Source organism: Monopterus albus, unplaced genomic scaffold, assembly GCF_001952655.1.
Source record: "Monopterus albus unplaced genomic scaffold, M_albus_1.0 scaffold238.1, whole genome shotgun sequence".
NCBI lineage: Eukaryota > Metazoa > Chordata > Actinopteri > Synbranchiformes > Synbranchidae > Monopterus > Monopterus albus.
Window position 1 is genome coordinate 479,417 of NW_018128118.1, and position 15,994 is coordinate 495,410.

General features: G+C 40.4%; 1 protein-coding gene across 1 annotated transcript in view; it reads left to right on the plus strand.

Annotated features, from left to right (window-relative positions):
* dnah2 (dynein, axonemal, heavy chain 2) overlaps nucleotides 1–15,994 on the plus strand; it is a 73,480-nt gene that overhangs the window by 32,666 nt on the left and 24,820 nt on the right. Inside the window, 24 exon segments of the mRNA XM_020620488.1 lie at nucleotides 100–225; nucleotides 1,888–2,106; nucleotides 4,265–4,382; nucleotides 4,626–4,762; nucleotides 5,819–5,956; nucleotides 6,105–6,263; nucleotides 6,477–6,629; nucleotides 7,238–7,329; nucleotides 7,513–7,708; nucleotides 8,883–9,107; nucleotides 9,344–9,448; nucleotides 9,964–10,149; nucleotides 10,416–10,501; nucleotides 10,724–10,854; nucleotides 11,223–11,350; nucleotides 11,353–11,377; nucleotides 12,024–12,191; nucleotides 12,443–12,603; nucleotides 12,780–12,919; nucleotides 13,657–13,789; nucleotides 14,093–14,232; nucleotides 14,592–14,802; nucleotides 15,056–15,172; nucleotides 15,470–15,611. Coding sequence (XP_020476144.1) covers nucleotides 100–225; nucleotides 1,888–2,106; nucleotides 4,265–4,382; nucleotides 4,626–4,762; nucleotides 5,819–5,956; nucleotides 6,105–6,263; nucleotides 6,477–6,629; nucleotides 7,238–7,329; nucleotides 7,513–7,708; nucleotides 8,883–9,107; nucleotides 9,344–9,448; nucleotides 9,964–10,149; nucleotides 10,416–10,501; nucleotides 10,724–10,854; nucleotides 11,223–11,350; nucleotides 11,353–11,377; nucleotides 12,024–12,191; nucleotides 12,443–12,603; nucleotides 12,780–12,919; nucleotides 13,657–13,789; nucleotides 14,093–14,232; nucleotides 14,592–14,802; nucleotides 15,056–15,172; nucleotides 15,470–15,611 — 3,436 coding nt within the window.

Here is a 15,994-nt window from a genome sequence, read left to right on the forward strand (position 1 = left end):
AGAGAACCAGCACTTTTTACTCAACTAGGAGTCTTTCCCTTTCAAATTCAGTAAGAATTAAGCTGTCATGACTGACTCAATCATTGTCTCTCTCCTCAGATCCTGTTAATGGCTATGAAAGGCATGAACATTGCTAAGTTGACCTCTACAGACCTGCCACTTTTCAGTGGGATCACCCAGGACCTGTTCCCTGCTGTGGAAACACCCATTATAGATGATGGCAAGGTAAGCTGATCTAGGTCAGTAGTCAAGCTCAGCATATCTGTAGAGAAGTAGTGTTCTGTTTGCTTAGACAGTTCCTTTTTCTTTATCTGCAAAATACCAAGAAGGATTTTCCTTATTTGAGCAAGTACTGTACATACACATGCAAAAGGAAGTGTGGCTCAGTTGCAGCTCATTTGCCCCCAGAGGTCATTGTACACCTCATTTTAAAATTTCATTGTAGCACCAAAATATACATAAAATACTCTTACCAATGCTGAAACAAGAATGCTCAGAAGAGTTAGACAATATTTACTGTGAGCACCACTGCTGACACTGCAGCTGTTGAGTCATTTGTTCATTCATCATCTATACCATCTTATCCTTGAGAGACGGGGTACACCCTGTACATGTTGGCAGTGTCTCATAGGACTGACACGTACAAGTAGAGACAGACAACCATCCTGCATGTCTTTGTACTGTGGAGTACATGGAGGAAAACTACACAGGGATGAGGAGAACAGACCCCGGTCGGTTGCGAGGTTTGAACCTGGAACCTTTATGCACTAGTGCTAAACACTGCACCAGCATGCCACCCGAGTAACTTGGCATTGTCTCCCTTTTTAACTATGGTTTGTTTGCATACATGTGTGTCTGAATGCCCACAAACATGTCTGAGTGTTTATGAATGCTGATAAACAGATGTATGTGATGTATGTATACTGTATGTAATGTAAATATATGTTTAGTATTATCATATGCAGAGCACACACGCAGCACACAAATGCAAGATTAATAATACAGCTTTTATTTTATAGTTTTCATCTCAACAGATTGTACTTTTTTAGACCAAAATTCATTTGGAAGAAAGAGAAAAAGAACTAGAGAGATAGGATAGCCCACACATTTGATATCTTTTTTAGTATTAGGTATCTGAGCATGCAGTATGTGTGTGCTCTTGGTTGTATGTGAGGTAAAGGAGCAGCCAGAGTCCTTTGGCCGGGCAGAAGCTCATACTGTATAGTGTAATAATGACAGTGTCATTATTTTGTCTGGGAGGCTCCCCTATTACTAGCTAATGAATGTTGAGCCATCTGCTCTGACACCTAGAGCAGAGCTGTCATTCCCCTCTCTGTGTGGAGGCTCTGTGAGGGGGGTCAGCCCTTCCTGCTGTATAGTTCAACGCTTCCTGTCTGCTTGTTTGGTTCGCTGTCAGTCATACACCTGTCGGTCTCCATAGTTGCTTTTGTTCTTCAGTCAGCATCTGGGTGTCTCTTTTGTTCAGCATAGAATAACAAATATGTGTTATGCTGTAAAGTGAAAATGTTTTCAGAAATTTTGTGTATACCTTTTATTCATCAATTAACTTCATGTGCAGTAAATAGAAGCAGGACTCCTTGTTCTCCTTATGTTTGAAGATAGTTCTCATGACTGGTTGTATTTATTAGCTTATTTTTATGGTGTTTAATGAATGTAGGAAAGATCAGACACCTCCCTGATGGTATTGCATGATGGATCAAAATCTAAACAACTAAAATGACTGAACCTTTGCACAGTAGTGCATATATTCAACCTGGCTTGACCTTGACTCATCAAAATATCATAATGTTGTACATTTTGCAATATTGCTCAGGGTATTACCTTCGCTAAGAGTCTGTATATCTTTTTGTTGTCATTTGGTTGCAGTTGAAGGAGGCCATAGAAGTGGAGCTTCGTCAGAGAGGTTTGCAGGTGACTCCTTTTACCATGACCAAAGTCATCCAACTTTATGAAACCAAAAACTCTCGACACTCCACCATGCTGGTAGGCAAGACGGGCAGTGCTAAGACTGTTACTTGGAGAACCCTGCAACATGCCCTCACAGCCCTGCACCAGAACAGAGTGCCTGGCTTCCATATGGTCCAGGTGGGTGTAAAGCTGTTTTAAATCAGGCCTGCACTGATTCCAGTAATGTATAGTAGCAAAACAAGATGTAAATGACCTGCAGAGATTTTATTCTAAGCTGAGAATGAAATCACACTGTGTAATAGGCTACCAGTATTCAAGCAGCAACTGGAGATAGGTATCATGGCAGGATGCACAATTTCATCGCTAGTGTGTACAATGACAGTGAAGGTTATTATTAGGGCATCTAGATGGGTTGCAGGAGGAGCAAGGCTTCTGTCAGGCCAACAGTTACCACCCATAAGAGCGTACATGGATGGCACGACAACTGTCGCCACCATAGCACCATGTACCAAAAGTCTAATGGACAAGCTGAAGGCTAAGTTAAAGTGGGCTAGAATAAAGGTGAAGCTAGAGAAATCAAGGGGCATTTCAATAGTTTATGTATAGTAATAGTAGTAGTAGATGTGCTGTCAGATAAAATCTTTTGTATAAACGAGGAGCTGATTCCAACAGTGCTCTTATTGATAAAGAGCAGATTCAGGGCTTGAGACAGCAGGCCATGGGATTAAGAGCATAGAGGAGCAGCAGCAGCTGACATGAGGAAGCTGGTTATTGAGGAGAATAGGAGGCAGGAAGAGGCAGGTGGATGTGCAAAGGCAGTCTCCCAGGCTCAGCAGGGACAGTGGATGAAATGGGAAGAAACTTAGTTGGAGGTAGGGCAGTCGTCTCCTAACCAGCAAGTTGGTGGTTCGACTCCCGGTCTCCCCGCATGCCTAAGTGTCCCTGAGCAAGACACTGAACCCCGAATTGCTCCCGGTGGCTTGACTAGCGGCGGTACGTGGCAGCCTGTCATCATCGGTGTGTGAATGGATGAATGGTGTATGATCTCCTGTAAAGCGCTTTGGCCAGTGCAACACACTGTGAGAAAAGCGCTATATAAAATACAGTCCATTTACCATTTAGTTGGAGGGAAATGTGGGACATGGAGGCAGGAAGGATCAGATTCATTCTAGGCACAACTTATGATGTGCTTCCATCTCCCCAAAATTTCTAGATTAACCGACATGTCCCTTGTGTTCAGGTGTAGCATCACTTCAGCAAATCCTCAGGGTGTGTGCTGCCCGCTGCCCTCTTCCCTCCCTGGAAGAATTGTATAGCACCCACTGCCTCAATAAAGCTCATACCATTCTCAGAGATCATTCCCAACCTGCACACAATCTATTTGAACTGCTACTTTCTGGCCGACGATACAGGGTAATTAAAAAATGCACAAGTAGACTTAAAAACAGCTTTTATCCCAAAGCCATAGCCGCACTAAATGCCTGATACTTTCCACAACATATCCACTATGACATGTTGATATATTGGATTCATGCAACAGTGAAAATGTGTTGGTGTGTGTGTATTAGGATGTTTTTAGACAATCAGTATTTATATTTTCTTATTTATTTATAGGCAGGAAGCAAATCATTTTGAATAGACAAGATGCAGACCAGCAAAATGCAGGGAGAGATTGGCAAAGCAGATTTAGGGAATCAGCTCATAATTCCTGAGGAGATTCAGCACTAACCTCAGACCAGACCTTGTGTTGTGGTCAGAAGCACAGTGGACTTGTTGAGGATGCTGTAGATACATAAGATACATTATAAGAGAAAGAAACTTATTCTAAATGTTTGGTGGCTAAAACAGCAGTTGAAATGTGTGCTAGTGCTAGTGACAGTTTGATAACAATTAGCCTGATTTAGCCAGAGTAGATGACGTTTAGGCATGTGAATTGTCAGTTGGGTGTTTTGTTCTGTAGCACGGGGTTTCCAACTAATTCTGACCCAGGGACTAGCATTCTGACTAAGAAATAATCTGAGGACCACTGTGGGATGGACAATCTGGATGGGCACTATTTTAATTCTGAAACTCACCTTGTCTTTTCTAAACGTTATATATTTGCATGAATTAGATTGGGGATGCATTATTCAGCTGAGCTAATTAAGCGCTGGACTGTTCAATCTAAAACTAAATCAAATCATAGCCAAACAATGTTTATGCAGCAAAAGGATGCAAATATTTCATGAATAGTGTTCACATTATTTCAGGCTTTGTGTCAGACAAACTGTCTTCATTAATTATGATCTGTCATCATACTTTAATCATTTTGTCTTTTATGTCTTGATTGTAACAGGATTATCCTCTGAACCCCAAGGCATTGAGCCTGGGCGAGCTGTATGGCGAGAATGACCTCTCCACCAGTGAGTGGACTGATGGAGTGCTATCCTCTCTCATGAGATCCGCCTGCGCAGGTGCTGGCTCTAAATACACTCATTGCTGTCAAAACTGCATGTAGCATATGTGAAAACACACCATTTTATATGGTCTCATAGAACATTTATGCACATGCCTTATATATTAAAAAACTCTAAATAGATTTTAAAGTAGTAATGCTAAAATAGTAAACGTTGCTTATGTCCTTACATATCATCATTTTATGTATGTATCATTTTATGTCACATTTTCTCTGCCATTTTCTCCTCTCCATTTTTTAGATGAGAAACCGGATGAGAAGTGGATTGTGTTTGACGGGCCTGTTGATACCCTGTGGATAGAGAGTATGAACTCAGTTATGGATGACAACAAGGTACTCACTCTCATCAATGGAGAGAGAATCTCAATGCCTGAACAGGTGAGAACAGAACTTGACTGATGTTTTTTTTTCAGTAAAGACATTATGACTTGTCATAGTAGGAAAAGCACAGGTTACCATTAACGATGGCTTCAGTGTAAGTTTAAACCGTGACAGTGAGCCAGTGTGCACAATACCACAACCCTAAAACTGAAGCACCCAATCATATCTTTTACACTTTTGTGCTTTTTCTTCTGTGACATATCAAAATGGCTTCCATTAAAAAGACTTTTTAATGTATGAGCATGTACACATTGTGTTACAGCAGAATTATGATGAGCATATTTAGCATAGGCATAATTCATGTTTTAAATCAACAGAGGACACAAATGGAAAGTAATGTGCCAAAGTGAATATGCAGTTTTGTTTTGGGAAGCAGCTATAAATTCTACAAACAAACTGGGCCATTTTGGTTTCTGTATGGTAAATCTGACAAGATACAAGCACAAAGAAAGGCTAACTGGTAAAACACACTGGAAATATTTTTGGAAGCGTTTTCTGCACATGTCTCATGGCCATCTCACGCTGCAGATAGAACTCCATTATATCAAATGAGTGAATCCACACTGCACCTCACAGCAAGAAGGTTCTGGGCTGACCTGCTGCCTTTCTGTGTGGAGTTTGCATGTTCTCCCTGTGCCTGTGGGGGTTTTCTCTGGGCACTCTGGCCTCATCCCATAGTGTAAAGACATGCAGTTTAGGTTGACTGGCGACTCTGAAATGCCCCTGGGAGTGAGTGTGGGTCTGTGTGGTTGTCTGGCTCCAAGTGTCCGCCCTGTGATAGACTGCTTACCTGTCTGGGCTATACCCCACCTCTCACCTAATGCCAGCTGGGATTGGCTCCAAACCAAAATCAATAAAATCTAAATCAATAGGCTACATAAATTTCTTTCTGATGATCTTACATGAAAACTACTTTTGTCCAGTACACTTGTCTTGTTGGTAGACTAATAAATAAACAGAAGCAAATTATTTACTATAGTACTGTATCATGATCAACCATGTACATTAAAATGACCACAACAGAAAAAGTGCGTGTAAAATCTTTTGTCATAGGTGTCTCTGCTGTTTGAAGTGGAGAACCTGGCAATGGCTTCTCCAGCTACAGTGTCTCGCTGTGGGATGGTTTATAACGATTACACTGATCTAGGATGGAAGCCTTTTGTTCAGTCTTGGCTGGACAAGCGACATAAGGTACAATGCGCTTACTCATAGTAACTCATAGTCATAGTTTTTTTTATGAACAAGTTTGTTTGAGGAACATATTGTAAGTAATCTATATTTCTGGTATCCTTTCTTTTCCCTCTCCCTCTGGTGCTCTTTTTCTTCCATTTCTCCGCAGGCTGAAGTTGGCCATTTAAAGAATTTGTTTAAGAAATATATAGAGAGCACACTGAACTTTAAGAAGAGCAACTGTAAGGAACTGTTTCCCATCACTGAACTTAATGGAGTGGTTTCTCTCTGCCGTCTTTATGACTCCCTGGCCACATCCAGCAATGGGGTAGGACAGATCAACTGCAATATGTAACCCCCACTGTATATGATAATTGGTGACGATGTTAACTGTCTTAAGAGTTGTGACTGAAATTAAGCAGTAAATAACCAGTTTCCTCTCCTTTTAATTAGTAAGTGGAGCCCAACACAAAGACTGACATCATCTCTAAAGCATGCCTAGTGTGTAAACAGTGTATTTTTTTTCTTTCCCTTTCTCCAGGTGAATATTTTAGACACAGAAAACCTGGGTAGGATGGTGGAGCTCTGGTTCATCTTCAGCCTTATCTGGTCAATCTGTGCCTCCGTTGACGAGGATGGGCGCAAGAAGATGGACATCTTCCTACGAGAGATGGATGGCACCTTCCCTATCAAGGTCCTCTGTAGAGCATAATTTTTGTTTGCACATTTATGACATACAAAATCAGTCAAATGACACGCTCTCTCTTTTCACTAGTTTGCTTCCTTGACTAGTGTTAAAAGTATAGTAGGCTCTAACTGCTGTGACTCAGCTATGTTTTGCAAAATACGGCTTCCGGAGCTGTTTATATTTGAGGAGCTTTGGCATCCTACAGGCTATTTATAATACCAAAAGACAGGTGGAAGTTGTTTTTATTCATTATACATGGATGATATCACAAATGTAGCTTGATATAATGACAGTAGATTCATATCATGAGAGTTTAAAAGGTTAGTCTTGTTTTGTGCAAATGATACCCTAAGACAAAGACATTCATCTATTTTTCTAGTTACTGCACTAACCATTACACCATATCAATACGACGTGTACATCGTTTTAGAATTGCAAGCCTTGACTGCATCAATGCATTTTATATGGACCACAGATGAAATACTGATACGATGTAAGGTCTGTGTGACAAACAAGATATACTGTGCATGCCAACTTTCCATCAGCAGACATTAACAAGTGCCTGTCTTAACAAAGACCAAAATTCTCTCAACTTTGTATGTAAACTCTTTCAGGACACAGTTTATGAGTACTTTGTGGACGCCAAGAACAAAAAGTGGGCTTCTTTTGAAGAAAAGCTGCCAAAGGGCTGGCGCTACAATGACAGGTAACACTCAGGTGGTCTTACTATATGCACCTTACATCAGCTGTTTAAAAATATACTGCATGTGTCACTCCATACCAATTCAGTTACTTTACTTTCACTTTTGAAACTGAATAAGTACAGTGAGATACTGTATAACCTGCCACTAACATCTACAATACATTTACCCATTCGCCTCTTCTGCAGTGCTCCATTCTATAAGATTATGGTTCCCACAGTGGACACAGTTCGCTACAACTTCCTGGTTAAGGCACTAGTGCTGGGTCAGTATCCAGTGCTTCTCACAGGGCCAGTGGGCACCGGTAAAACCTCAGTGGCTCAGAGTGTCCTGCAGGGCCTTGATAACAAATGGGCTGCCGTCACTGTCAACATGTCTTCACAGGTTGGTGCCTTTGCATGGTCTGTGTGTCTGCTTAGTTTTTTCAAGGTTTCAATTTATACTTAATATGAGGGTTGGGTTTAGATTTAGTGTGTAAAGAAACACAGTAATGCAGTCAATAAGGGTTGATTAAAGTATAGGTAAATGTGTGCATTTTGTAACAGGGATGATGTAAGTGGTTTAAGGAGGTCTTTAATCTTTGATTTGTCTCCCTTTATTTCCATGAGTGTCTGCTGTCTTGTCTTTACTCAGAGCTTAAGTTCTTCAAAGCTTAATTGGAATAGTCTGGGTTTAAAATATAACTACCATGATATGAATTTATTTATGCATGAACACTAGGCTTTCAGACAAATGGCCATAGAGTATAATGTATAGATACAGTACTACACATGTGGAAGAATCACAAACACCTAGCTCATCTGTACATCTTTGGGTGAGTAACCCTTACTCATGGACTTGACTGAGCACAGGTATTGAGTGTACATGTGCTTGTACATATTTCTCTGTGTGTGTGTGTGTGTGTGTGTGTGTGTGTGTGTGTGTGTGTGTGTTTGTGTGTGTGTGTGTGTGTGAGAGTATCTACCTCCATCTGACCATGTTGCACCTCTGAATAGCTTCCATCTCAGTTTCAGTACAGTTACAGTCAAAGTGATGCATTGCTCTTGGGCGATGCAATTAGGCTGAATCATGTCAGTGGTGGATAGCACTGATGAATCAGCTATTAGAGAGCCAGGGATGATGGAGGCACTCATCACCCCCACCTTTACCATCCACACTATCCATCACCACAATTCCTACCACATAGCCCTCCACCCTCTTCTTCCACATCCATCACTGTTATCACCAAACTTTCCCAGCAACTACTCTGAACCAGATCCATTCTCTACTCATCATTTTATACAAAAGTATGCTAGTATGCTAAAGTAAGCTAAACAGATATACATATTATGGGACTATACACAAATACAAGCATGTAACTGTGTAAACATGTGTACATCCAGGTTTTATAATAAACCTTTAAGTATCTTTTCCTAATATTGTTTTCAGCTGAGAATTTTATTACCACATTAATGATGTTTCAGAAGGCTTCTGCATGTGGAGAAACAGTGAAACATACCATTTTGTCTTTGTTTTTCTTTTTGTTAATTTCTCCTTCTGTGTGTCTACCACTGTTCAGACCACCTCAAATAATATCCAGGCCATTGTGGAGAGCCGAATAGAAAAGAGAACCAAAGGCGTGTTTGTGCCATCCGGTGGGAAGCACCTGCTGTGCTTCCTGGATGACCTCAACATGCCAGCCCATGACCCATTTGGCTCCCAGCCACCGCTGGAGCTGTTGCGCCTCTGGATCGACTATGGCTTCTGGTATGACCGGCAGAAACAGATCCAAATGTCTATTAAGGTGAGAAACGGAATTTAGATAATGGTATGTGTGAGATTGAGATGTTATCATTTATCACTGTTTTCCTTGTGCATCTCTAATAATTTCCTTTCGTTTACCTGCCTTTTTTAGTTCATGGAACCAGAGCTTTACATGTGAAATATGTTTAATTTCATAAGTGTGTGTTACTAAGTGCCTGTTAAACTCCACTGTTTTCTGTTGCATCTGTGTTTTTGTGTGTCTCTCTACTTTTTTAGGACATGTTCTTGCTGGCATCCATGGGACCCCCTGGTGGAAGGAGGACTCACATCTCTGGCCGCTTACAGAGTCGATTCAACCTCATCAATATGACTTTTCCTAATGTATGTCTTCTGTCTTGTCCTGTTCTATTTTACTATTCTAGTAATTAATTTATTTGTACTTAAACAGGCAGTGAAATATGTCAAATAAGTAATTTGTATAGTACCAAATCACAACAAAAATAATCTCAGAACACTTTACAAAGTAAGGTCTAGACCTTATTATTATTATTATACAGCAGTATCTTTAAGCATCTTACTGTACATTGCAAAATCTAGGCTGTTTTTTTAAGAATATGGCATATTGTTGTACTTGAATCATTTCATGCCATATAGAACATAATAAATTTGCTTCCTAAATTACGGGAACAATATTGCATTCAGGGAGTAAACATTAACACTTGAATTGCCTTCCCTTTGACTGAGCAAAGTGGACAATATGAAATGGAATTGTTACACCCCTTAGAAGATTTTTTTTCTCTTGACCATAACAATTTTTAAATATTTGTATTTCATCGACATGGCTGTGTCATTTACAAGATGTACCAGACTTGAACAAACCTATCCTCTGCATGCAGGACTCCCAGATAAGGCAGATCTTCAGTACCGTGATCAAGCAAAAGCTACAGGGTTTTAAGACGGTGAATCTCATTGGAGAGGTTCTGACTCAGGCCACCATAGAACTGTATCATGCTGTTACAGCACATTTTCTTCCCACTCCAGCCAAGATACACTATCTCTTCAACCTCAGGGATATGTCCAAGGTATACAAGACCAATATCAGTATCCCTCAACACATCTATACGTGCACTACCTAAAATATGTATTCAGGAAAACACAGCAGGAGTCTGATAGAGAGAGTTCACTAACTAAAGAATTTTATTTAAATTAACAGAAGGCTTATTGAACTTAAGCTTTTTAGTTAAGTAATTTAGGTAACGATCTTTATGAGGATACTTCAAAATACCTAAATATTATGCTAATCAAAATGCTAGATGCATCTGTCTTTTTCCTGTCCCATTTCCTGTAGGTGTTTCAGGGTCTACTAAGAGCTCACCCACACTTCCATGATACTAAAAACACCATCACTAGACTGTGGATCCATGAGTGTTTCAGGTAACCTAGGGCAATTTTTCACCTTCTCCTTAACCGTCTCACAGTCAGGTGATATAGTTAGCATAGCTTTAGCCTCATTATGACATACAGTGTCATTATGCATGATTTTCCCTGGTCTAAACCCAAGGGCATATCCCATTTTGGAATGGTTTGTACTTGATTTATACTTGTGTATACACTGTATAATATTTGTTTTCTATGTTTTGTTTTTGTTGATTTCAGGGTTTTTTCAGACCGGCTTGTAAATCACAGTGACATCGAGGCCTTTAATACTTTGATGGGAGAGAAACTGGGCTCACTCTTTGACCTCACATTCCACAGCATCTGCCCTAACAAACAACTGCCAATATTTGGTACATTTATGACTGTGCACACATACACTCATTGGCCAGTTTATTCGGTGCACATGTACAATTGTATGCAATTCACTGCAACACTTCCACCTTAACATCTGTGATGGTGAAATTGTTACACAGATGTTAAGGTGGAAGCGTTGCATTGAAGTGCATACAATTGTACATGTGCACCGAATAAACTGGCCAATGAGTGTATATATACACACATCAATTTCAGTGTCACACCAAAGTTGCAAAAATATTCTTAGATAAGATAATGAGATTGGTAATGGACACTGTATAATGAAATTGAGTAATAACAGAGCAAGATCTGAGTTTGTGTGTTTTATTGTGTATGTATGTGTGTGTGTGTGTGTGTGTGTCAGGTGATTTCCTGAATGAGTTTCATGTGTATGAGGACCTACTGGACATGATGACCCTTAAGAAGTTCATGGAAACCCAGCTGGAAGACTACAACCTGACCTCTAGTGTAGTGCCCATGAGCCTGGTGCTCAAAAAAAACGAGACGCCATGGAACACAGTGCGTCTGAGAACACACACATCCAAACATACCCCTTTACACATTTAAATGGTACATCCCCTGATTTATGTGCCCACAGTTTCAGTTCCACTCGTCACATTCGGTCCAGGCAGTCCATTACATTACCACAATCAATATAAGAGGTCCTCATCTGCAGTACTCTGATTGCTGTGTTCACTGTTTGCCAGCTTTCTGATTCAAGCCCAGTTTGAAGCTCCTTTGAAAAGCACAGCATGAGGTGCAGCTAAAAGCCCCTCAGCACACTGCTGTCAGTGTGCCGCTCTACTGCACGCCGCTGCAAATCAGTAACAGTACATTATTACAGAGACAACATGGACTGACAGCAGTTTGAATGTAGTGTTGATTTGTATACATGTGCTGGTATTTTCAGTCACACTGGAGTTCTGTTAAGCTCTATGGTATGTCAGCATTAGAACACTAATTAGCACTTTATTATAAAATAGTGAGGAAAAAATAAATGTCATAATGTTATAGCCACATAAGCAAATATGATGGCAAAATATGTAAGCAGATGATAGAAATTCTTACTCTGTGTAAAAGACACATATAGGATAATTATGATAATACTATAAAGATTTCAGATAAAACATATGATATAGGTAATATTTTTGTGGTCCCTCCGCAGTAACTCGCATTGTACGGGTGATTGGTCAGCTCAGGGGCAACATGTTGCTGGTTGGTGTTGGGGGATCTGGTAAACAGAGCCTGTGTAAAATGGCTGCCTTCATCTGTAAATACCAGGTTTTCCAGGTGGAAGTCACCAAGCAGTACCACAAACAGGAGTTTAGAGAAGGTGAGATCAAACACACACACTGCTATTAGATTCACAGAAAGGAAAATCATAATTATATTCCATTCTGGAGTTAATCTTCTCAGGAAATGATAACAATTAATTATAAACCATGACAAAGTTTATCTAGTGACTGATTCACCTGAATCTGATTTTTGATCATTTACTGTATTTCTGCCTTTGTACAGCTAGTTCTTCTCATCCCGTCTTCTGTAAAGCTACATTATAGATGCTCTCTCTGTCTTTGCTTTCAGACATCAAGAAGCTGTACCGTTTGACTGGTGTGGACAACAAGCCCGCTGTTTTCCTGTTTAATGACACCCAGATTGTAGACAAATCATTCCTTGAAGATATCAATAACATCTTGAGCTCTGGAGAAGTGCCTAACCTCTACAAGCAGGATGAGTTTGTTGAGGTCTGTATTGGCTTCATGTACTGTATTTTGGCCTCCTGTCTTTCAACCTAACTCAAGGCTATATTTCTCTTCTGTCTTCTTTTCTCCTCTCCTCTCCTCTTTTTCCTATTTATTTTATGAAGTCAGTAAGTAACATGGGTTGATTAACTCTTTTTCTAATGTGTCCCTCCATCTAGATATGCAGGGCTTTGTCAGAGTCGGCCAGGAAAGACAAAGTGGTGGAGACTCCTGATGCCTTGTTCAGCTACCTAATAGAGCGAGTCAGGAACAACCTACACATAGTGCTCTGCATGAGCCCAGTCGGAGAGCCCTTCAGGTACGTTCTGATACTGCTTCCTATACCATACTGTGCCCTCTATTATACTTTATGCTAGATCATAATATCTCTGTTTTTGACACACAGTTTATGGAAATTAGAACAGTATGACTCATATTGCAGTTCTTACAGGCTGAACAGCTCCTGTGCTTCAGCAGCTTCTCTCTAGTAGGTTGTAGGCACATTGTTGCCCTAACAACACAGGGTCACATAAAACAAGGAACATTCATTTCATTTTATTTATGCAGTGACAGAAAGCACCAGCACATGGTAGTGGTTACACACAATTGCCAGTAATTGGCCTGGGAGGCACTATTACCCAGAGCTAATCACCACTGTTTGTGTGATGAGCCATCCTGGCCCTCTAACCACTACCTGCTAGTAGGATCCATATCACACTGCAAGAGCTCAGGGAGTCCTTCTACACCAAATAACCAACTTAGCTCACTGATTCACACTGTAGGTCTTGTGCGTGTGCTTTTATACCTTACTGGAACTTTCAAAAGCCTTTGTGCCATGCTGCCTAAACTAGCCAGTGTTGTTTACAGTGTGCTTTCATTTTAAGGTACATGTCTGAAAAGCAGCCTTTGCAGCAAAAGGGATCATTACTTTGACTGAGTTTGAAGCATATTCAAGGTGGCTTCATTAGTCTCTTCAGCTGTGTGCCCTGTGTCCTCAAGAATGGGCATTATTATATCATAAAATTATACAAGAATAAGATAGGGATTTTCCAATAGGAACCGCATTCTCCAGTACCCAGCGCTGGTCAACTGCACTACGATTGACTGGTTCTCTGAGTGGCCCAAAGATGCTCTGCTAGAGGTAGCTGAGAGATACTTGGATGGACTGGATCTGGGATCTTTGGAGGGGGTGAGGCATGCATGCACACACACTTAACACATATTTCTACATGCAAGCACTTTATTTCACACTGTGAACCTGGTGTATAAACAGCTGGTTACATATTATAGAACCAGTCTTTATAAAAGGTTTAGTTGTACTGTATAAAAACTCTTGTGAAAAGATTTGTTTAGAAAATAAAAATCTGTAACTCTGAACTGACACTCATATCAGTCCCCACATGAGTGAATAATTAGTAAATACACATGATGTTGTATTGCTATTGCTTAAATGTTAGATCAATGCTTTTACCTATGCTGCATTATGTTGCAGATCCAGACAAAGGTTGCCAGTGTCTTTGTGACCACACACCAGTCAGTAGCAAAGATTTCCGAAAGGATGAAGTTGGAGCTGATGAGACATAATTATGTGATACCCACCAACTACCTGGAGCTGGTGTCTGGATATAAGAAGTAGGCACCTGCAGCCTTTCTCCCTGTGTCATGTGTGTTTTTAGGGTTGCACAGAACCAGGTCTGTTGTAGGCTCTGAGTATGAGTGTACATGCAAAAAGTTCACATTAGTGTGGGTCCTTCGGATTATTTCAGGTAATATTATATGTATCAGAATAGAACTACACCAGAACAAGCAGAAGTATAACACTAATCTAATTAATTCTAGTGTGGACGTTTTTCACTTTACAATTGCCACCTGGCTGATTTCTACTAATTCCCTTCATTTGATAAATGACTCTGTCTGTCGACTCAATTTATTAAACGCCTGTCTCTTTGTCAGTCTTCAAATTGTGTTTATGTGTGTCTGTATCCATCCAGGCTATTGGCAGAGAAACGCAGTGAGCTGGGGGAGCAGGTGAGCAAGCTGCGTAACGGCCTTTTCAAGCTCTGTGACACACGGGAGAAGGTAGAGGCCATGTCTATAGAGCTCGAGCTGGCCAAGAAGCAGGTGGCTGAGTTCCAGAAACAGTGTGACGAGTACCTGTCTGACATTGTGCAGCAGAAGAGAGAGGCTGACAAGCAGCAGAAAGTATGTACCACAAACATGTTTACATGCACACATATTACTAAACAGATTAAAGTAATAGTTTAATTAGCATAATTACATGTACATGGTTCACATCCACCTGACACCCAGTCATTTTACTGGATTAGAGAAAGTGGAAATTAATGATTTTTGTTTAGAAGGGTGCATGGTAATTGGCTAATAAAGAGATATAGTATTCTATATAGTAATAGTCATGAACACATTGATTTATGTTTGTGTGTTTGTGTGTTTTGAGACGGTGACTGCTAACAATGAGAAAATCCGTGCTGAGGAACTGCAGTGTGAAGCTATGGCTGAGAATGCACAGAGAGACTTGGATGAGGCCCTGCCTGTCCTGGAAGAGGCTGTGAAGGTAGATCTCTGTGCTGATGATTGTGTTAATCCAGCTAGTCACTTTGTCTATTGGTAGTTTTGGCTTTTCTGACTTTGCTCATTGTGTCAGGCTCATTCATTTTCTTGATATTTGATGAGTAGCAATGCTTGATCTTTCAGTATGTTTGACTATTTCTCTTCTGCACTAATGTAAGTGCATTGTTGTTTGAGTGTGTGCTTTCTGTCTGTCTAAATTAAAATTTAAAGTGACCTGGCGAGCAGTATACCCTGTCTCTTTACAGCTACACATTTTCTACACATTTTTTTTTGCATATAGGCTCTGGAGTCTTTGCATAAGAAAGACATGACAGAGATCAAGTCCTGTGGCCATCCCCCAGCACTGGTAGAGACAGTGATGCAGGCCGTCATGACCCTTCTGGGAAAAGAGCTTACCTGGGCAGAGGCCAAAAGACAGCTGGGTGAGAGACAACAACAGTGCAGAGTTTAGGGATAGATAAAGGGAGAGTCTGGCAAACAAACAAAATAACTGGGACAACTGAAGTGCACTAAATGGAGTCGAATAAAACCAGACAGTTACAGTAGCAGACAGTTACATTATGAAACATTAAGATTTAACTGGGAAGAAGGAGATTGCAGGTGCATTGATAGAATTCATTCTTTCTTTGTGTCAAATCTGCTTTTTTATGCATGGACTTACTTTTCTAGTTTTGCTATTATGACAATTGATTGTGATTAAAATTGTCATAAGATGCAGTCCTCCTCAGTATACCTGGACAAACAGAAACAAAACCAAGGTAATTTAGGGCACTTCTGTGCACTCTTTTTATCAAACAGGTGACTG